The sequence below is a fragment of the Alternaria incomplexa genome, assembly GCF_024043165.1.
Source record: "Alternaria incomplexa strain BMP 0042 chromosome Unknown scaffold_20, whole genome shotgun sequence".
Taxonomy (NCBI): Eukaryota; Fungi; Ascomycota; class Dothideomycetes; order Pleosporales; family Pleosporaceae; genus Alternaria; species Alternaria incomplexa.
Genome location: NW_026249869.1, coordinates 16,850 through 38,398, shown reverse-complemented (window position 1 = coordinate 38,398; position 21,549 = coordinate 16,850). Strand labels below are relative to the sequence as shown.

The window sequence follows — 21,549 nt, the reverse complement described above, 5'->3', positions numbered from 1 at the left end:
GGCCCGGGTCTCTTCCGCGGTCCGACAGAAAGACAACAGGAGCGTGCGTAACAGGTGCATGGAACTAGCAATCGACTACGGGGTCATAGGACGGGCAGCAACCCGGACCAAAAGCAACGGTGCTCTCGAAGCTCATATTATTGACTATTGGTGTCTACATCTACATGGCTGCACTCACTCACCAAACCAGTTAGACCAGACCTGTCATACCGACGAACATACATTTCCGCTTATGCCGCTATGTTGCTATGCTGCAGGTCTTAGTCTGCTCCCTGCATGACCATGTATCTGAGTCGGCGCACCATTTGCTTTTATCTCCAATCTCTTCCCCGCAATCTCAAGATTCTTCTTCAATTCAGTCGTGGGTGTGCCAACGCTGCTTGCTGTCACTGTGCTGTCCATGCTTCCTTTTCTAGAAAGAACACCATCCTGCCGCAACAAGCCTTTGATGCCGCCCGCCTTCCGCGCTGGAAGCTCGCCCTTCCCTGCAGTAGCGACGTAAAGGAGGTACTTCAGATTCGGTAATGTGTGGCGGATATCGACCGGGCGCAGGCCGAGAGAGTTGGACAGGATTTCGATGTTCTTGTTGAGGAGGAAGACGCCGTACTCGAAGCGATACCTGACAACATTCTTCATGTAGAGAGGGTAAGTGCGTTGAGGGTTCTGATTAGCCTGCGTGACAGCGAGTGGATCGTCAATGGTCGATGTCGAGCCGTGGGGCGATATTGGATACGGTAGTATGACGGACAGATAGGGCGAAAGTGAGTTGACGACTTGCGCGACGTAACCTAACGCTGCCGAGGTCACGTCCGGATTTACCTCGTCGAAATTGGAGTTGGGTAAGAGGAGACCTCGTATCGTGAAGGCGAGTGCTTTGCCCTGAACAGGCTCGATCGGGAATATCCTGAGGAGATCTTCGCAGACTCTCCGCCGTTGGCCAGTAATGTCCTCGCTAGCTTTCTCTATAAGTTCTTTACTCTCAGTGCACTTTGCTCGTTCTTCATCAAGTGCGGCCTCGGCTTTCACTTGCAACTCCCGCCCCGCCTGCATCTTCTCTCGTCGATATTTGATGTTGGCTTCAAGCTCGTCCCGCCGCCTCCTCGCAGCCACCACCCTTCGCTTCTCAGCAGTCACCGCAGCCTGGACGGTGCGCAGACTTTCCTCCGTCTCGGGGACTGCCTCGACCGTGCAGATATCCTCCTTGTTCGCCGCAAGTATGCCCTCGATTTCGTCGGCGATCCGGTCTCGCGTAGTCAGCGCATCCTGAATGCAGTCATCTAGGGTCGATAGCCGCATCAGCGCATCGTATGACGACGACGTAAGGGCTTTTCCGTCTGGGTTGTTCTTCGGCGGTGCGAGAAGTTCAGGGCGCATTCGCTCCTCTACCGGCAGATCCGTAAAGCTAGTGTAGATTCCGTCCGTCATGTGGAAGAGTATGCAGTTCTGCGGAAGTGGGTGTCTGAAGCTTCCAACCGTCCTGCCTATAAACTGCAGCGACCTGAACTGCACGGTGTAGTCCATGAGGTACTGCCAGTCCTGCATCGTTTCGCTCTTCGCCCACACCCTCACAGTAAGTTTGTCGACTCGCGTGACACCAGGACCACAGGGTCCGAGATCGAAGAACTTGAAGTTTGGATTCATCGCCTTCTCCGCGACCTCTGAAATGTATACCGGGTCGTCCTGGTCCTCCACGTGCAGGCTGAAGAAGGTATCCGCCATGCGCCCCGCGGTAATGTCTTCCAGCTTCTTCTGGCGGAACAGCGGAGTCGCATTGGTCCATTCCATAGTCGAGCGCCGTCGCAGTCCCCTTCCATATCCGGGTCTGGTCGCCGTGTTCGGGGTGGGTTCGCGCAAGCCGCCATTGCTGCGCCGCGTGTCCTCGGGAGAGGTGAGGTCGCTCGAAGATCGCGAATGCGCCAGGCCTCTGCTCTCTCTCATCGCCAGCGCCTTGGTGGGCGACTTGAGCGTACTCGGTATAGCTTCATCGTCGATGGTCCGCCCGCGCGACTTTGGGGGGGATAAGCTGAGCGTGAGGTTGCGGATGGTGATGCCTTGGAGGTGTCTGAGCTTGCGATTCTGGCAGACTATCAGCGACTACAACCCTTGTATTCTCGACGCGCATACATATGCAAGCAGCCACGGGCGCTCACGTGGTGGAGACTTGGGCTCGGCTGCCTGGGATGCCTCTCCAGCCATTACGTCGCTAATCTGGTTGGTAGGCAGGGGCGGGGACGGGATATTATAAAGAAACGTATCATTGAGGCATTGCTATAAGTTAGATCAAGCGCCCGAGCAATCGCAATGACGCAGCGCATAGTAAAGCTTGCTGGGTGAACGCGTGTTTGGAGTTCCCAGCTGTTGTATTGGATCAAGCGGACCTCCGCGGCCTGGCCCGTGCTTTTTGAGACTCGCAACTTTCATCCACCACCATCGCCGGCGGCCATTGGCATCACCACCCGCCGCCATGCCTCGAACTCTTGCCCGGCTGCGGTACAAGCCGCCGCTACAGCCCATCTCACTCGCCAGTCCCACCGCCGCCAGCCGCGTCACCCCTCAGCATGTTGCGCATATGCAAAAGCAAATAGCCGCATATGTTGAAAGGCAGTCAAATCCGCAGCACCTCCGCCTCCAGACCGTCGTAAGCGAAAAGGCGAGACGACAAGCGACCGCTCAGCATGTAATCTCACCGGTCAAGCCCTACACTCTTCGTGACGTGGTGGACCCGGAAGGCACTGCCAAGCACGGCGAGATCATCTACATTTTCCGCAACACCAAGTCGAATCAAATCATCTACTCGCTGCAGGAACTATTGGATGTATGAAAACATACCAATTGCTTGATCCTTGCTAATGTTGTAGAACCACCACCTCGAACAACTTCCCTTCATTGGCAAGCACTCGAAGCCGCCCGCCCTGCGTCCAGACGAATGGGTACCCCACTGCGTCCTCACCTTTCCCACCCCCAGCCAAGGCCAGAATGCCTTCCGCAAGCTACGCGAATTCCGCAGACTGCACGAGACCGCCTGGGACAAGACGAACCCCGAGTTCAAGCGCATGGACAAGAAGACAAGGGTCAAGAAGATCATGGACCAGCGCGCCAACACTAGCGCCGACTTGGCCGAGGTGCTACGGATACAAGAGACGCATGGAGCCAAGACGGCGGAAGAGCAGGCAGAGCAGGAGAAGAAGGTATCGACTTTCCTCGACAAGCGGTGGGAGCAGATTGACGCCCTGGCAAATGCGGGGCTGGCCAAGGCGAAGCCCACGGATAACATCAAGTGGCTGCAGGGCCAAATACGGTCCATGGATCACAAGCTGAAGATGAAGCACCACCAGAACGAGGCCGATCAGAAGAGCATAAAGGCTGCCAAGGAGAGCCTCGAGACCCGCCTGGGGAAGCTGCAGTACGCTCTGCGAAAAGCGGAACAGTTCAAGAACCTACAAGAAGATCTCACCAAGAGAGCGGCGCCCGCCAACGAGCTCGGTGCTGAGACGAAGTTGTATGAACTGAAAGTCCAGGCCCGCGCCCTGCAGGAGGCGCTCGACAACCCCGATCCTACACGTTCCGAGGCAGACCTTGAGCTTGATCGCGAAATCCTCGCGGGTCATCGCGCAGAGATCACCACCCTCGAGCAGGCTTTCGAAGCAAAAGCCCAGGCTGGATCCCGCGACCACTACATCGCCCGCTCCGTCCTGCCCAAAGCTCTCAAGACACCGCCCGTCAAGCCCTACACGCTGGAAGGTGTGAGCGTGAGGTGGGCCGACATTCAAGACGCCCTCTACGCAGCCGGCAAGTGGCCCGCAGCCATCGAACACGAGCCTCTGGAGATCAACAAGGCGCGCGGCGAGACGTTGATGCTTTCTGCCGAGGAGTACGAGGTTGAGAAGCAGAATGAGGTTGGAAGAATTATGGATACGCTGAATCTGAGGGAGGGCGAGTATCTGGAAGAGAAGGATGGGCTGAAGAGCTCGTTTGATAGCCCGGCACTGAAGAGTGGTATTGCCATGTCGATACCGCGGGATGCTTTCAAGAGCGCGACTGTGTAGGATGGGGTGTATAGTATGTAACAAACTAACTTGTATATGTACTTGTACTCACACGTTGCCTTGCTGGTGAAATGCCTTTCTTCCATAGGGTATATGATTTACTGATGTGACGGTCAGCTGGAATGACCTTCAGAACGGGTGTAGATACAAGTTTGGAAACGCATTCTCATCATACTGAATGCAGTCTGAGGGCTATGTGCATTCATCACATCACTAGAGGATGACAGAACATGTGTCTTGCCATCTACATCGACGCCTATACACACAAAGTCACTTCCGATGTTCGGAGTTCAAAAATACATTGCTTTATGTACTGTCCTTGGCACAAGGATTTGACACTGCGTATGCAGCAATGTACCACGAAAACTCCTTTATCCTCCATTGACATTTCGATGTCGCCATGACTGCCCGCAAGCATTGACGCTAATATCACTTTTCTCACGCAGCTCATGGTAATGAGATGACTGCACCGTGCAATGTTGGTATATAACCGACACCGTGTCCCATCAAAGCCTGCCCGAATGCCGTGCTTGCAGCCGAGGCTGAAGCCCTTCCATCTTAGCAGTTCGTAACATGCCTCCCACTACAACTCATAACAGTCCTCGGAAGACCCTGAGCACGTCGTGAAAGAGCTGAATGCACCGTGCAATGCTCACCTAGTCCTCTTCCATCATGTCCTCGTCGTCACTCTGCTCCTCCACAAGACTCTTGATGGCCGACTTCAGCTCCTCCATGTACGGCTCCATCTTCGTGATGACCCCATTGCACTTCGCCATGATCTCTTTTGCTGCATACTGGACCGCTTGTATGATCAAGTGTTTGGCGGGCTCGTCACGGGCTGGCTGTGATATGTTTCCCAATAGCTGTACCACATTGGCATTGTAGACGGCAGCGCCGTAGCGTTGCATGACTGCCACTGGTATGTTGCCGTGTATATCGACCATGAAGTCTACCAGTTCAAGATGGTTCCGGAGCCATGAGCGTAGGTCTTCAGGCGCTTCCCTGATATGTGATGACGGTGGCAAGGCATTCTCGTCAGTGAACAAGCGCCGAAGTGCACTCCGCTCTTCCCAGGTATTGACAATGCTCCCAGCGATCGGCTGACTACCTGCACAAAGCACGACTTCGAGCAGATATACGCCTAAGCCGTCTCGGAGATCGCTGTAGGTTTGGAAGGTCTGGCTCCGGCGCAAGTCGGCCGCGTACTTAAGCAAGTTCTGTGATGTGAGAGTACCCGTTGCCATCAAGTTCGGGAACATGTTCTGGGTGGATTAGCAAGCTTTACACCGTGCATAACTTCCAAAACGTACCGTCATCCAGAGGTGAGCCTCTTGGGCGTCGGCTTCTTTGAATGTAGCGTTGATATCCAGAAGGCGATAGATGGCGATGACCTGCGGTACGGTCGCACTTCTTATCTCTTCGTCTGTCTCTGTGATGGCGCGTGCGATCTCATCAAGCATCCACTCCTCTGCCGCGACGGCAAAGCGGTTGATCATAGCGATGACATCCAACGGGACGTTCATGCCCGCAGTCATGTAGTCTCTGATGACGTGTCCCCAGCCTTTCGCTCGGCCACCGTAGGTAGACACAGAGTCATCCCGGTACGCATGGAAGAAGAAGCAATCAGCAGCATTTACGGTTCGTGCTACGCATAGCTAGAAGTGTCAGTTTAGACGGTGCATTAGTGTGTTGTAAGCTTACCTTTGTCACCGGATCGCGATTGACGAGCTCAAAGTACGTCAGTTTCTTGTCGGCACGCTTGGTGTTGTATTTGACCACAACTCTCGTCATGTCGGCCTCTAGCGGCCAGATTGGAAGAGCGCTCAACTCTGAAAGGGAGTCGACTGATCTGGATGTCATGTTTTTAGTCTTCTTGATCCTGCCCTTAATCTCGGCAAGGGCTGTCTGTGTCTCGGTGTCGTCGCCGACGGGTTCGGGATCGTGTTGGCGTAGGACACCACCTCTAGCTGGCCGGAGCCCGACCCAGAGACCTAGATCTTCCTCGTGGTTAGCAGAAGTAATGTCTTCTTCTTCGTGCAATGTATTCGCGGCATTGCCGACTTTGCGTTCTGTCCGGTCTGCTGATGAGCTCCAATGTTGTACTCGGAGCAAGACGTGATCGTCCTTGGGTGGTGATTGAATGCCGTAGAGTGCGTAGCTGAAGGCATGATCGCGCCGGTAGTCGATATCTGAAGCCATGTTTTCGCGAAGGCGCTTGCAAGCGCAGTGGAAGGAGGACGAAGAGGAAGTCAGTGTTGGAGTAGATCTTTATACATGTCCTAGCGTCCCCACTAGTGTCTGCCACAACAATCCGCCTTCACCTTCACTTTTGCGTCCGCCCGCTAAGATGCCTTGCGGAAGAAAGGCGGATCGGTAAGATGTAGACCTCAAATTGGTGAGCTTACTGGAGGGATAGAAAGTAGTTGTGCTTGCACCGTCTATTATTCCCGTACCTTGAGTTCGATCGAGACCGTTGCACTGGCCAGGACAATACATTCCCGCCCTGAGCTCATACCAATGAAAACCACTCCAGTTTCACACCCCTCTTCTCCAGCTTCTCCGGTTCAAGCCTCGGATCGTAGTTGATCACCTCGCCCGTATCCTTGTGTCGGAAGAAGTCGTAGTTTATCGGATCATCGCCATCCAACAACTTGGATGTTCTCTCCCACCCGTCGAGATCATCATCATGTAATCTCGGGTCTTCGGCGCTGACCTCTTGAGTACCAGTGTTCAAGAACCTCAAGACGCGACGATCGCCCTCAACCCATTTTGCTACGCCTACCCACGGTGAAGGTAATGGGCCGAGGAGCATGTTGCCATCTTGTACTCCGTATACAAAGCATTCGCCAATAACAGTGTAGTGACCAGGGCCGCGGGAGCTCGGTCGCAAAGCTAGGGGCGTAGAGCAACCGAGAAATACTGCGATGATATCGCCGGCTTGGGTATTGGATGGTCCAAGGCCAATATAACCTTCGTTGGTACGGAAGAAAAGACGATCACCACAGCATTGAACTGCGTCCGAGACATCGCTCCTGATCTCGGATGTCGACGACTTTGCTGAGTAGCGACCAAAGAGTGCTTGCTCACCGAAATTCTGATTGACCCAAGCAGTTGTCGAGCTGAGCATCCAGTCCGGTTCACACCGAAATGTTGCGGAACCATCGATGCGTTAGAAGAAACTCGATATCGCTCCATGTTTCCCGCAAGTACGGCAGTTCGACCTCGGGATCGTGCCATCCGTTGGCCGGCGCATCCTGCGCGCTCGACAAGAGTCCAGTCTCGGCTTCGAGCAAGAGTTGTTGTCCAAGATTACCGAGTTCATCCATAGCACGTTCGGCCCTGATATTTCCTTCCCCTAACCAAATCGTTGCCCTGTATGATTGATCATAGATGTCTCGCATTCGATGAACGTGCCGATTCATTTCCTCCTCATTGCTTCGCTCAAGACAAAGAGCGTCCATCCATACATGTTTCTCACTTTCAACATCCCGAGATTTTCGCAGGAGAGTGTATACGGTTGTGTTGACGAGAAGCGTTGAGATCTGGTCGACACGTACGACGAAGATGGGTACGATTTCTTTAGCTCCGGTATGCTACGAAAGTGAGGAACAAATTAGCTCAAGTGCAATGACGATGTCGGTGACGAAAAGAAGGCACTCACCACGTATGACATGACGTCGTATTGCAACGGCAGATCACGCACATCTTGGTTCGAAGGCTTGAAACTGCTTTGAGCTGCATTAGGCAGCTGCAAAGAAGTCTTCCCACTCACGATATGGCGAAAGAACGTCTCGTGAGTATTTATCTGAGTATCATATTATCAGCTCTCAAGACCACTGTACATGACTGTAAACAACGCCAAAGCGTCGACGTTGAGAGAGGGATGTGAGAGCTTATTCTTGAGCCCTAGCTGATATTTCTGGCTAGTACATCAAGCCCTACGGTTGTCAACTTACAGTCTGGAACGCTTCCCAGTCGTCAGGCAGATTCTTCCTGATCTCGGCCAAACTCTGCACGACGTGATCATCCTGAGCTCGAGGTCTCAAGACATGTTCGTCAAACCTGATCGTGATCTTGTTTGACCAACCAGGTAATATCGTAGCAAGTCTGATTGAGCCCGGCGGATCCTGTAGCGGGGTATGTTTGTGAGTAGGATATGGATACGGTCTGCTTCCAAGCACTGCGTCGTGAAAGTCGGCTGGCTGGCGAGTACTCGGAGCTTCTGGGTTCTCTTTTGGCCGGATCGTGCTCCAGCGTAGAAAGTTTGCCCAAGGAGGATGCGCGACATCTGTGCGAGATGCTGACATCGGTGTTCCGTTGTTCATGTCTGTATGTATGTCAACTAGCTGTTAGCGACCTTACAACGTTGTAAGTGGTTTCGAGAGCGAAGATGTTGCTTATCGCCGTTTGGAAGTGATTCCACGATGGCAAGGAACTATGGTAGGAAGAAGCAGAGCTATCAGCATCAGTGATAGAAGCATATGTCGTGATTCATAGTATGAAGCGTGACCGCGAATGTGAATGACTGGGAACTGAAATCATCAGTAACACTTGTGATTCACAACAAGATTTGAGTCGGCCTCATGTCCTGGCAATCGCCAGGAAGCACTGCCTATCGCAACGTGATATCCAAATCGAGGAGTCTGGTCGCTATCGTCAAAGGCTCTCGCCGTCCCAGGGGTGTGTAGGTTATCAGAAAGCAGATAATCTCGCAGTGTGAATTGTAGTGACTGGTCCAGCTGCAACTTCAGCGCGTCGCGCAGATACATGGCCAGGGCTTATACCGCGCCCGATAATGAGTCAATAATTATAGTATTCCTGCTTGGACGCGACCGGTGCGCACGGCTTGCTCATGACGCGAGCGCGGCCTCATCGGACTTATGGGTCATGGTTGTACTGGCAGGAGCGCGTCATTCGGTCGAGGCGCGTGTCATCGAGCGCAACAATGAGCGGGATACCACAGTCATACTGGTGGGGAGGTCGAGAATGGGTGTGAGCGGGCACGGGGTGTAGTCGCAATTCAGAAGGATGACGCGAGTGTTGATGTGCAGAGGTGGGCCCTGCCGTTGGCGTGGCGGCGCTAGTGCCCACCAGGGAAAAGCGCGAGCCCCTATGACGTCGGGCAGCCACGTTCCTCATCTTCCAGGAACCACACGCGTACCATCAACATCATCTCATGCGACATTCTCGAGGTCTGTTCCTACATTCGTGACTATGATAACAGCCATCGGTTATTCCGACGCGATCAACTTCCTGCCAGTACCTTCGACTCGCGCTGAATCGTTCTAGAACGGATCTGGATTGCGCCACTGACGACTAGACACAAGATCAATCGTCGCAGGGCAATTTGGCACACCGAACGGAACATAGCCACCCACCGTCCCATGCTCGCCATGGCACCCCTCAAAGACATCCTTGGCGTGAGCCCATATGTCCGACAGCGAAGCCTCGCACTTTGACCAGTCGCCCTTGTAGTGGACTTGGACTGCACACGTCGTAACGACATTCGCCCACCATCTTTCGCCGGGCCTCTTGTGAACCAGCTGCACCTTATTACGATCGAGACCCTCCAGCGTCGCAAAAGCTGCTACACAATCATCGTATTGCGCAGAATCGCTCGTAGTCTGGCAAACAACGTCTATATTTGGGTGGGAGAAGGCGAGTGTCCCAAAGTCAGGCTCGACGATTGCTTGTCGGACAATAGGCTGGTACCACTCTGGGTAAATCGTCATATCGTAAGGCCTGTCTGATACTGCTTCACCGGTGCCGCGGCTGGGGTCAGCATCCTCTAAGTCGAACGCTGTATTGTGACGACTTGGGGCGCCCGGCTCAAAATCTTCGAGCGCCTCGTTCTCTGCTTGCGTTTTCGTGGCAATCCACATACGTGGATACGGGGGGTAGGTGCCGAACGTCTTTTGCATGTACCGTGCGACAGCGAAATAAACGTAGTTCTCGATACCAACTACCTCGCTTCGCAGCTGCACGTCCGCTTGCGAAGTATTGACCATTGCTTCTACAAGCTGGACGTTTCCACCTTCTATGAACAATTCCTTTGACTCTTTGCAAGCCATGAATGCATCTATCGCTCGAACCTGCGTCAGGTCAAGAGAGAAACGCGCACGTACGCAGGGCTCGACGACCTCGGATTGGAACGGCTTACTAACGCCAATATCTGTAAGATACTGTGCAGCTGATGTTTTCGTGATGTCGCCCTTCAGGCCGACCCTTTCGAGCTCGACAGCGACATTGCGATAACCGCCCTCATTTCCAAAATCCTGCAGTCGTTTGTTGGTGGTAGACAAGGCTTGTCGGAAGAGCCTGGGTGACCTGCCGTACTCGAACCGCAATTGCATACGCCTCCAAAATGTCGGTGAGGCGAGCTCACATGAAGCCTGCACTCCAGGATCTAGGCACCAATTACTCCAGTGAAGCAGACGTAACGTATCCCATACGGACATATGATGGGACCAAAGAACCGGCTCCATCAGCCAAAGAAGACCGCACTTGTCCAGCCATTCCCTTAGTCGCTGGATAAGCAATGGTTTACCGGTGATTGTCGTCCCATCCCAGACACCTGTTCTTGTGGGCTCCCGATGCTGTCCTAGAGGCCAGTAGCCAGACCCGTCGTTGAGAGCCAGCCCTAGCTCCTTGGCACTTTGTTCCATACATTTATCGTCGGCAAAGAAGCTGGTAATACCTGTTTCAAGGATTGTCTTGTTTTGAGTGTCCGGGACTACGAATGAAGCGACTCGTCCGCCGATGCGTTCGCTAGAGTCGAAGATCGTGATCGAAAGAGGAAGGTCTGGGGGGATGTTTTTGCGCAAGTGGTATGCTGTGCTAGCACAGCTGATCCCTGCACCTATAATGGCTATCCTCGTCCCCTTTTCATGTGCGTCTTGAAGTCCTGCTTGACGGTTGTTGGTAGACGCGCTAGTGAGTGTAGCGAGAAGCGAAAGTAGAGCGCAAAAGATCGAAAGCGCCATGGTGGGGTCGCAGTAGAGAGAGACGGATAGGCGAAGATAAGTGTTCGTGGGCGTGCGACCATTCACAGGGCTGATACATGGTAGTAACATGACGTAAGCGCACGTGCTGCACAACCTGAAGGCAGCCGCCCCCATCGCAACCTTTCATCTGGACCTGCAAAGACAATACAGTACATTTATCAACCAGATGTGAGACAGAGGGGAGATCAGAGGGGTGTGCGCGTGTTCAAACGCTCTTGAGACCTTCTGCACCGTGTTATGGACTCTTCTTCGAGTCTTCAAGACAAGTCTCCACCACCTTTTTCGTGCCTTCCTCATTCTGCAGCTTGAGACTCAATCGTTCCAACCGCTCCAGCAACGCCTTCTCAGTCTCCCGGAATCTCTGCTCTTCAGCTTCATCATCCTCACCGCCACCGATGTCTCCTGCGGTTGGCGTCTTGTCGCCCTCTCCACTTCCCTCAACCGCCACGACCCCATCCGCAGTCTCGTCGCCCACAGCAGTGCCCTCAATCTCACTCTCCTTCATTGCAGCAGCCCTCCGCCTCTTCACCTCTTCTGCGCGCTTCCAACACATGTCCAATCTCTTTAGACTGCTCTTCGGCCACGACTTCTTGTAATCATGGCCTCTTTGCGCCGTCTTCGCGCCCTCCGGCAAAGTCACCCAGTCTAGCTTACTCTCCACGTGAATGTGTATATCCGGCTCCATGAGCGACGGGAAGTCCAGTGTGCCAACTCTCAGCTCAACGACTGCATCACCCAGGTGGTTACTAGCCCAAAGCTGGACATGGCATTGCGGACACTCGGCATACCGATCGACAAGGCCGGGTTTAACTTCTCGGCTCAGGAACGAAGGCTTCGTCGGAGACAGTATCTGGATGTTGTAGAGTTCGATGTTCAGACTCAGGTAGAAGGCGCTACCCGTCTGTTTCTGGCAGTCCATACAGTGGCAGGCATAGCAGTAGAGCGGGGCTGTAAGGAGCCTGTAGCGGATGGTATTGCAGACGCAGCCGCCACTTAGCGCTGGGAACGGTTTCGACGTGGACATAGTGGTGCTCGTGGTGCGGGGTCGGTCCGGCTGGAATGGCAGTGATTGATAAGCTGGAGGCGGGGTGACACGTGGGAGCTGTGACGTAGTAAGCGACCGAGCCGCTAGTGGGCATTTCGAGATTAGCGTTAATCTTCGCGCGGAGGATTCGCGACTTCACGATACTGCTGGAAAAGTTCACCAGTAACATTCGATGATGATTCGAGAACCATCGCGATGAGCATCCACCTCCTTTCAAACGAGCTCGCAGAGGAGCATTATGACACGGAGATTGACGATGGCATGAGGGCTATCTAATAAGAAAAGATACTTGACAACTTGACGGTTGCATGCGACAGAGCACAGCTATTTATGCCGTTAATTCTCTACGATACTACCAGAAAGCACGTGGTATACTCATATGGCCCAGAGCGAAGCATGCACGTGGAAATTTTGCGCGACTGCTGGAAACTGCATCTCGCAAGGAACCCATACTTCATGCTGGCGGCTACAATCCCACGGACGTTGATGAAACTACCAATATCAGGCCTTTGGAAGTCGACAAAGTGGTCAGCGTCCTTGTAAAGGTGTTATCAAGGTAGCTATTGCGACTCTTAAGCTCTCTGCTTTATGGTAATCGACGAAGATCCGTGCCTTACGCTGCTTACAGTAACGACAACGTCTCCAGACCTGATGCCGGAACGTATCACTGCTAAGGCTCGCCCTCGCCATGTTCTATGAACATTGCCCTTAAAGTCATGCAGATTCTTATAGTACGCAGACCCAAGCGCTGCCAGAGTGGCATCTCCATGTACCTCGACGGTAAGGGTATCGTCGTCATTCATCTCGATGTTTCCCTCCTGATCAGCGAGTTGAAGTTCCAGGTACGCTAGGTCTTGTCTGTCTGCGACAAGTTCACCGGACTTCTCGTTGACAATCCTAACTGAAGCAACGTCAGCGGAGCGGAGCGTGGAGCGCGAACGCTCCTGTCCGCCAGAGTATGCAACAGCAAGAAGTTCGCCAGGCTCGTAAGCTGTCGAAAACCTAGCGGTGTATCTGTTGGCTTGGTTGCTACTTGCGCGCCCAAGCGAGCGGCCATTCAGGAAAAGTTCTGTTTCCTCTTCCTGAGTGATGACCTCAATGTAAGCCTTCTGGCCCTCACAACCCTTCCAGCCCCAGCCCTCGATCGCATCGGAATCTCGCCAGGGCGTCGCCTTGTAATACAAGTTAGAGACGTCCAATGGACGTACCGCAATTACGGGTTGAGACAGGAGTTTCCAGCACGCTTGGGCTACGAAAGCCGAAGCATTGGGCACGCCAGTGATGTCTAAAGCGCCGCAACCCCCTACTAGATGTGGCCAAGGCTTGTACAATTTTATAGGGGTAAACCTGCTTGCCTCATAGTCGTGCACACCAATGCCTACCTCGCCAAGGTAGTCCCATCCAGTCCACATGAAGTCTCCTATTAGGTTCGGAATCTTTTCAACGTTGGACCAGTTCCTAGGAAGATCAGGTGGACAGGTTTCGGTACCGAGCATCATCCTTGAAGGGTGTAATTTGGCATCTGATTGGTACCGGATATCTCCATAATTGTAGCCCGCAACATCCATGTACGAATAGAGTCTGCTGGTCACAACATTGGTGTGATTGAACTTTGGGAAGTACCGCATGAATGAGAGGAACATGCTGGCGATGATGTTGAAGAAAGTGCTAGAGGCCAAATCCCCCAGACCGCCTTTGTTATCTGCAGGAGGAGTATTTGGATCCCCCGGCGGGATTTTTGAAAACATCATCAGGGCCAGCGTAAGATTGAGCGCGATAGTGTTAGGTCGGGATGGATCCAGCTTGTGCGTGAGGTCCAGGAGCTTCTTCGCGATCGTGTGTCCGTAGGCGGATTTTGGTTCAGTGATCTCGTTACCCAATGAGTACATAACAACTGAAGGGTGGTTACGAGCTCGTTCCACAAGAGAAGCAACTTCGTACTCCCAGCGTTTGTTGAAGGTGTTGGAATCGTCATATTTAGACTTTGCCTGGTACCAGTAGTCGGCAAACTCATCCATGACGTACATGCCTACCTCATCACATGCTTGTAGAAGAACTTCTGAGCATGGATGGTGCGACATACGAATAGCGTTGAAGCCATTCTTCTTCATGATCGACACGCGCCGCAGTTCAGCAGCTTTGAACGATGCTGCGCCGAGGATACCGTTGTCTGCGTGTATGCAACCACCACGCAACTTCACAGTCTGGCCATTGACCAGGAATCCATGACCAGGCTTCAACTGCAGAGTGCGCAGACCGTACTTGAACTTATAGAGATCGCCGTTGATGACGACAGTGCAGTCGTAGAGATTCGGAGTCTCAGCCGACCATGGATCTGGGTTCAATATCTCGAAGTTTTGTCTCAGCTCAGACGTTGTCGTTTTTGTTCTCCACTGGATCGCGTTCCTTCCTCCTCTCGAAAGCTCGAGAGATACTTCAACGTCATCCTTCTTTTCGTTGTTGAGTAAAACCTCGAATGTGAGAAGAGCAACCCCACTGGCGGAGAGCGTTGCCAGCCTGATCCCGTCCTTGCAAAGCAGATTGTGGTTCCGAACCATGAGATGAACGCTGCGATGGATTCCGGCTCCAGTGTACCAGCGCGCGTTAGGTTGTTCACTGTTGTCGGCATGTACTTCGATGGTGTTCCTCTCGCCGAGCTTCAGGTAAGAGTCTACGCGAATCTCAAACTTGGTCCAGCCCGCCAGACAACCGCCGACTTCTGTGCCGTTCACCAGCACGCGACTGTGCCGGTAAACACCATCAAAGCTCAAAGCGACCACTTTGGACTCCAGAGTAGTAGGCGCTTGCCATGTTTTGCGATACTTGTACATTCCGCCAAGATAAAATCCGCCATGAGTTCCAGCGAGGGCGTCCTCCCGCCGCCCTTCTACCTGCATAGCATCGTGGGGAAGGTGTACTTTGCTCCAGCCAGTTTGCCCAGAGCGTTGGAACTCCCAATCTTCGTTGAAAAGTGTCGCTACTTCGGCCATTTTTTGCATCTGCTATGCACTGGAAGTTGAACCAAGGGCATGAAAATTAAAGGTAGGGGCTTAACTTTCTAACACGGGGTCAGCAAAGTTCTTGTAGCGTCAAGCGTACCAAAAACGTACACGGCCCTCCTCGGTGCAATAGTCTGCATCTTGGAAGATGCTTGCGCACAGGTACGTATATCCACCAATGATTTGGTGTTACATAGAAGTTTCCAGCCTTGTAGCCCTGATATTATTGTGCAGAGAATCCATTAGCGCTTACGTCGAAAGTCGGATGCACAGAGGCCGGGTCCGGACGCCTTCTGTAGCTTCGGATGCACAAGGTCCCGAGTCCGGACGCCTTCGCGACTCACAAGCTACCCAGCGCGTGCGCCTATCATGCACTTAGTTAATAACTCGAAGCAAGCGCCTATCGTGTCGCGGCTTTCATGCCGACTCTTAGCAGCTAGCAAAAAATTGTCATATCGCGTAGGCCCAGGCGAAGGAAGGAACCAGACTGCAGCCATTGTGGTGACGCAGAAGCGCCTGCGTATTACAGCACTAATGACGGCTCAACGTCGATACTCATGAGGCTGCAGATGTCGTTGTGGTGGAGAAGCCGTGGTGTTGAACACCGCGATGACGCGCCGCAATTGCTTGGCGTCGGACCGCCGATTGGCCACCATCTCTCAGGTACACACCACACCATCCGACCGCCATTAACACTTCAACGCCATCATCTCGGCAGCCAGCGACTGTACGACAAGTGCGGCCATCTATATTGCAAGCTCATCGTCGTGAGTACGTAGTGATGCTATCATCACCGACGTACGCAGCGCGCGTCATCACAGCATCTGGCAGCGCGCGTCGTAGTGCCTCACGTAACGCGACCGCGTCATAGAATCTCTTGCTAATCTCAAGTCAACTAACGTCAGCTCGCAGCCTCTTGGTGAAACGTCAGTCACTGGTTGGGAAGGGTTCGGGAACGTCTCAATCCATGAAGAGTCGCCTGCTCTACGGCTCACCGAACGGCGCCTTTCCATTGTCGTCTCTTTCCGAAGCTACATGCCAACGGTACCCTCCCAAACCATCGTCTCCGGCCTACAACGCGAACCGGAAGTCGGGATGATCATCACCCAGCGCCTTCATACTCTGATCCAGAACCTCCGGCATCTGCAACCTTGCCTCGTCGCGCTTCTTGTTCTCCCTCTGACAACCAAAGAACGTCACCGTCGCAGCGACAACACTGATACAAGCCAGTCCGAGACCCGTACTGAACCCAGTGCGGAACACCGGCGCCTCCGAAAATAGAAAAACGTTTGAGCTAACGAAGGCTCCAGCAGTACCAAGGTTGATAATCGCAGCGATAGCCACGGCGCGCTTGTACCCAGAACCGCAGTTCATCGAGACCCAGATGATCGAGATCGGCATCGCGAGATAGCATCCAGCTGCCACGAAGAAAATTCCCATATACCGGATCTTAGGGTCGGATGGATGCGCAATTTCCACAATGAGACCTGTCGCGAGAACTGCCCAACCCAGGACGTAGAACAGATACCGGCGCTGCAGCCATTCGCTCATGTACGCGAAGATAACGGAGAAGGCGGCGCCGACAAGATACACAGGGATCGTGTGGACCTGCGCTTGCGTCGCGGTGTAGCCGAGGCCCTTGAGGATGGTAGGCTGGAAGTTCGCGAGAGAGTTCGCGTTCTCAGTCACCCCGATGTTCATCAAAACGCTGGTCATTCGTTAGCCTTGCTATGCGCAAAGTCATACATGCCTCTCACCCAGTCCAGATCTTCCAGTCCTTGAGGAAGTGCAACGCCTTCTTGAATGAGATCTCGTCGTCAGCTACGTGGCCACCATCTGCCTGAATCCGTGCAAGCATGAGCGATTTTTCGTCGGGAGACAGAAACTTGCAGTGCTCGGGGAACGGAGGGACGACGGGCCAGCATGCTATGCTGACGAAGATAGTTACACAACCCTCGATGATGAAGATCCTACTTCACGTTAGTAGATGTAAGCCAATGGACTCCACAGTCAACCTACCATCTCCACGCTCCATAACCGGCTGTACCGTCCATCCTAGCAATCAGCGAGGACACGAAGCCGTTGATCGCGCCCGCAACAATACCCGCAGTGCAGAAGAACACGTATCGCGTCAAGTATTCGCGCTTCGAGTAGTATGCGCCGATCAAGTAGGCCGCTCCCGAGATGTAGGCCGACTCGGCGATGCCTTCCAGCAGACGGCAGACGACGAGTTCCTCCCATCGCTTTACGAGTCCGCATCCGATCACGGTGATGCCCCAGCAGAACATCATTACGCAAAGACTCTTGGGCCCATACTTCTTAAAGGCGATTTGCAATGGGACGCCGGCGACAAGATAACCCAGGTTGAATACCCAAACCGCAATGTTGAATCGCTGGCCAACGAGATTCAGCTCCGTCTCCATGCCCTGGATCTTCGCGTTGCCTATGTTGGCGCTCCAAAGCGGATTAGCATCGCACGTCAAGCAAGGAAGAAGCTGAACAGGTCTGCAGCCTACATCAACATAGAGACATGCGAAGTAGGTGACCTAATGTCGGTGTAGGCTCCAGACCTACTCAGCTTTTCTTTTCAACATACCGGTCAATGAAGTTGACCAGATACAATATCCATAGTACTGGCAAGATCCGAAAGTCGAGCTTGCGAATGAGTCGCCTCTCCGCAGCGCGATCGAAGCCATGCGCGCTTGTTGACCCTGCTGAAGACACCGGTGAGTCGTGGACGTGAACTCCCTTCTCGACAATGCTGGTGTCTGTCATGTCGGCGGAGTGTGATGAAGAACGGAGGAGGGGTGATGTTGCTGCTGCGAAGTCGACCGGACTATCAGTAACAGCTCGTTATGCGATGCTGGCAGGGTCAAGGTTCACTGCAGACCAGACGAAAGGCTACTCGAATTACGCCCAGTCAACATGTATTCCCTCACCGCGTCGCACTTTCGCCCTGTTCGAGCTCTGACTGTCGGAAACATTCCAGAACGAGCTTAATAATCTCGATTACGAGCCGCGAAGCCTTCGGTCATGACCTGATGTGCGTCGTCTTGTTGAGAACGATCAGCGGACGTTTTGCGCTTCTTCGCAACGTCTACTTCGCGATGCTTGCGATTGGCTATGGTAGGCGGAAGGATGCGCGGGCATCACATGGAAGAAGTGTCCGACATGGGGCGTGTAGGCCATCGCGCGGAATTGAGCCCTCTCCGCATCCTTCGCGACTTGGTTATACGAACGATGGATCAACAACCTATCGTTGTGTGAAGCCGTCGGTGGCAATGCTTCTTTCGAAGCTAGTCTTGCGGTATGCCGTTACATTATGAGTTAGCGGGCTCGGGATGAGAGTTCAGATCCACAACGGCGCCTTCGGCGGGGAAGAGGCAACCCCACCGCAGCGGCCCGCGCCAAATCTTCAACAACGCTCCAGACTCACGGCACAGTCCGAACCTTTCGTTTCTCCAAGCAAATACATCGTCATGGAAGATCTTGTCATGATCAGTACATTCACAAAGTCTGGAGTTGGCATTGAACGGTAGTTAGCGGCAGTTCACAGAATGCCGGTAAGCATGCCGCAGCACAACTGTTGATCTGCGTTTCTCCTCACCTTCACTGCTTTACAGGGAGTTAGCGCATCTGTATTTAACCAGGCGAAATCCCGGTGTTAACGCGATGCAAGCTTTGCCGTGCCGCTCATTCGTGGTACTGTTGTATCATAAGCCTGCCCCACCTCTGATGTGGGTCATCTTACCACCGAGCAGCTGCAGTTGTACCTCGAAGTAAGGTTTGGGAACTGGAAGTTAGCTCGCATCAAGTGTGAAGTATGCTGTCAGCAACGTTTATCACGATCATCATATCGCAGCCATTTTCTCGTGACCTGCTTCGCTGTCAGATCTGGAATATCCCCAGCCTACCACCGTCATGACTGAACGAAACCCCATGAGCATCGCGATCGTCGGCGGCGGCATCGCTGGCCTCACGTTGACTATCGCAATCCTCACCAAATGTCCACACATCAGTGTCACCCTATACGAGTCCGCCGCAGCCTTTGGTGAGATAGGCGCAGGTGTCGGCTTCTCCCCGGTTATGGTTCGCACGATGGCTCTCATCGATTCACGCATCGCGGAAGCGTTCGTCAAATGTAGCAAAGGCAACACTGTCACCGACCCACCGAACTGGTTTCATGTAAGGGTTGGAGATGAAAGAAAGAAGGATGTCAAATTGGGGGAAGAGATCTTTGTTATACCAGGGAGAAAGGGACCGGGAGGGGGCGTACACAGAGCTCACTTTCTTGACGAGCTGGTCAAGCTGGTACCGGAAGGAGTCGCGCAGTTCAAGAAGAGGGTATTTGAGATTACTGAAGCAGACGACGGCTCCGGCGATGCGATTCTGCACTTTGCCGACGGGTCTACTGCGCAACACAGTGCGGTGCTTGGATGCGACGGCATCAAGTCGCGCGTGAGATCTCTCGTGCTAGGCGACTCCGAGGCAGCGAAGGCGGTGTTCTCGGGCAAGTATGCGTATCGGGGGTTGCTGCCGATGGCGGAGGCGGTCGATATCCTGGGCGATGAGACACCAAGAACGCCGCAGATGTATATGGGCTATCATGGGCACGTGTTGACATTCCCCATTGCAAACGGCACGCTCTTCAACGGTATAACAACTCCGCTCATTCATCGATTCAGCTAACAAACCTCCAGTCGTCGCTTTCTTCTCGCGACCCACATGGGAAGACGAGAATTGGGTAGTCCAAACGTCTCGCGATGACATGCTAGAGGACTACGAGCACTGGATCCCCGCCGTGCGCAAGATCATGGAGAACGTCCGGAAGCCCGACATCTGGGCGCTATTCAACCACCCACCTGCATCAACCTACTATAGCGCTAAGCCACTCATCTGCCTGGTGGGCGACGCGGCTCATGCTTCGACACCGCATCAAGGTGCCGGGGCGGGTATGTGTATCGAAGATGTGTACGTCCTGAGCGAGTTGCTGTCGCAGTGTCATGCGAAGACTACCCTCGAGAAGGTCTTCCACGCATACGACGCTGTTAGAAGGCCGCGCAGCCAGAAGCTAGTCAAGACTAGCAAGGAAGCTGGCATGCTGTGGGAGTTTGAAGGCGAAGGTGTCGGCGACGATTTGGAAGCGCTGCGGATCAATGCGCAATCGAGGATGGCTTGGATTTGGGATCATGAGATATCGGATGATTTGACGAAGGCAAGACGCATGATGGACGATGGCTTGCCAAACACTCCGTAGCCATGGGATGTAGAGGTGGTCTGGCAATTCTCGGAAACAAGTCTTTTCGCTGCCACACCTGCTCCAGACTTGAGCGCGTTTCGCCTCATGTGCCGTTTGTTGAATGTCATCGTCCAACGGAAGCTAGGTGCTGCTTCGGGGTCAGAAACGGATGTTGTTCCAGGAAGCCGCTGGGACTAATCGTGCCGCACAGCCCCGCTCGCATCACCAACCACCCTACTTCACGGTTTAACCCCACGCTCGACAGAAGGCGGCGCATGATAACAGAGGCGTGCAGCCTCAATCCTACGCACCAGAGAACCTGGCTTGATACGCTGCGCCTTTTGTTTGTCCAGTGAGAGACAGAGAGGCTGCAGTCCGGCCCGCGACTGCGTCTCGGAGCCTTCGAACACAGCCACGACTGTCCAGGTTCGGCAGCCTCAGGCGGAGGTACGTGGGTGTATGGATGGATGCTATGAGCGTTAACGAAGACTGCGATGGTGAGTATAATTGGGCTTAGGCCACACCGGCCAGTGTTCAAAACTCTACAGCATCACAACTCTACCTTGAAAACTCATTACACGATCTGTCCCATACATCTCGAGTAAAAATACTTTTTCTAGCATGTCTGTTTACACATCCAACCCCAGAGTCGTTGCCAACGCGTCTGGCCGCCAATGGGACCCAGAAGCGGTGCTTAAGCTCTCCTTGGACAGCCGCTGCATTGCATGGGCGCCCACTATGGGTCGCAAGTGCCGCAACCCTATAGCTCAAGCCAATACACACAGGTTCGAGATGTTGCTCGCTGATATGGCGGCGCAACAGCCAAACCCTGAGGAACTCCGGCCAGATCTTGAGTGCCTTGCTTATTATGGCTTGTGCTCACGTAACCATCGGTGCGAAGTCCAAAGCATGGTAGAACGGTGGGTAAGGAGTCTGGAGGAGGCCTTCCGAGGTGATACTGGAAGGATGGATGGACAAGTCGACTTGACGGCAAGGCGGATAAGGCAGCGGCCTGGGTTTTCGAACAGTATTACTTCCGTTGTCTACGACGTAGTGCATCCACCTAACAACGCGACAGGTATCGCGCCATCGGATACCGAGGCTACCGCACGTGCCGGGATACAGCAGCAATTTGCTGCGATGCAACAAATGCTTCGTGATGCAGAGCGCCGCATTGAGGAATTGTCCGTTCGTCAGGTTGCCAACGAAAACCGCC

At 53.5% G+C, this 21,549-nt stretch overlaps 8 protein-coding genes across 8 annotated transcripts; 2 read left to right on the top strand and 6 right to left on the bottom strand.

Moving 5' to 3' along the window:
* Window positions 1–246: 246 nt before the first annotated feature.
* On the bottom strand, window positions 247–2,196 carry J4E90_010173 (uncharacterized protein; the record flags this gene model as incomplete). Its single annotated transcript, XM_051439688.1, has 2 exons — window positions 247–2,051; window positions 2,151–2,196. 2 exons carry the CDS (start codon window positions 2,194–2,196, stop codon window positions 247–249), a joined length of 1,851 nt encoding a protein of 616 aa, XP_051286342.1.
* Window positions 2,197–2,464: 268 nt separating this feature from the next.
* Window positions 2,465–4,046, top strand: J4E90_010172 (uncharacterized protein; the record flags this gene model as incomplete). The annotated part of the gene is made up of 2 exons (XM_051439687.1): window positions 2,465–2,815; window positions 2,859–4,046. 2 exons carry the CDS (start codon window positions 2,465–2,467, stop codon window positions 4,044–4,046), a joined length of 1,539 nt encoding a protein of 512 aa, XP_051286341.1.
* Window positions 4,047–4,702: 656 nt separating this feature from the next.
* On the bottom strand, window positions 4,703–6,245 carry J4E90_010171 (uncharacterized protein; the record flags this gene model as incomplete). Its single annotated transcript, XM_051439686.1, has 3 exons — window positions 4,703–5,308; window positions 5,357–5,701; window positions 5,748–6,245. 3 exons carry the CDS (start codon window positions 6,243–6,245, stop codon window positions 4,703–4,705), a joined length of 1,449 nt encoding a protein of 482 aa, XP_051286340.1.
* A 3,086-nt stretch (window positions 6,246–9,331) lies between these two features.
* On the bottom strand, window positions 9,332–10,711 carry J4E90_010170 (uncharacterized protein; the record flags this gene model as incomplete). The annotated part of the gene is made up of 2 exons (XM_051439685.1): window positions 9,332–10,403; window positions 10,515–10,711. 2 exons carry the CDS (start codon window positions 10,709–10,711, stop codon window positions 9,332–9,334), a joined length of 1,269 nt encoding a protein of 422 aa, XP_051286339.1.
* Window positions 10,712–11,285: 574 nt separating this feature from the next.
* J4E90_010169 (uncharacterized protein) lies at window positions 11,286–12,074 on the bottom strand (the record flags this gene model as incomplete). The annotated part of the gene is made up of 2 exons (XM_051439684.1): window positions 11,286–12,009; window positions 12,067–12,074. 2 exons carry the CDS (start codon window positions 12,072–12,074, stop codon window positions 11,286–11,288), a joined length of 732 nt encoding a protein of 243 aa, XP_051286338.1.
* A 593-nt stretch (window positions 12,075–12,667) lies between these two features.
* J4E90_010168 (uncharacterized protein) lies at window positions 12,668–15,085 on the bottom strand (the record flags this gene model as incomplete). Its single annotated transcript, XM_051439683.1, has 1 exon — window positions 12,668–15,085. The coding sequence occupies one exon, from the start codon at window positions 15,083–15,085 to the stop codon at window positions 12,668–12,670; it is 2,418 nt and encodes an 805-aa protein (XP_051286337.1).
* Window positions 15,086–16,165: 1,080 nt separating this feature from the next.
* J4E90_010167 (uncharacterized protein) lies at window positions 16,166–17,869 on the bottom strand (the record flags this gene model as incomplete). Its single annotated transcript, XM_051439682.1, has 4 exons — window positions 16,166–16,802; window positions 16,852–17,064; window positions 17,114–17,548; window positions 17,691–17,869. The coding sequence occupies 4 exons, from the start codon at window positions 17,867–17,869 to the stop codon at window positions 16,166–16,168; spliced, it is 1,464 nt and encodes a 487-aa protein (XP_051286336.1).
* A 1,146-nt stretch (window positions 17,870–19,015) lies between these two features.
* On the top strand, window positions 19,016–20,351 carry J4E90_010166 (uncharacterized protein; the record flags this gene model as incomplete). The annotated part of the gene is made up of 2 exons (XM_051439681.1): window positions 19,016–19,748; window positions 19,795–20,351. 2 exons carry the CDS (start codon window positions 19,016–19,018, stop codon window positions 20,349–20,351), a joined length of 1,290 nt encoding a protein of 429 aa, XP_051286335.1.
* Between the last annotated feature and the right edge of the window lie 1,198 nt (window positions 20,352–21,549).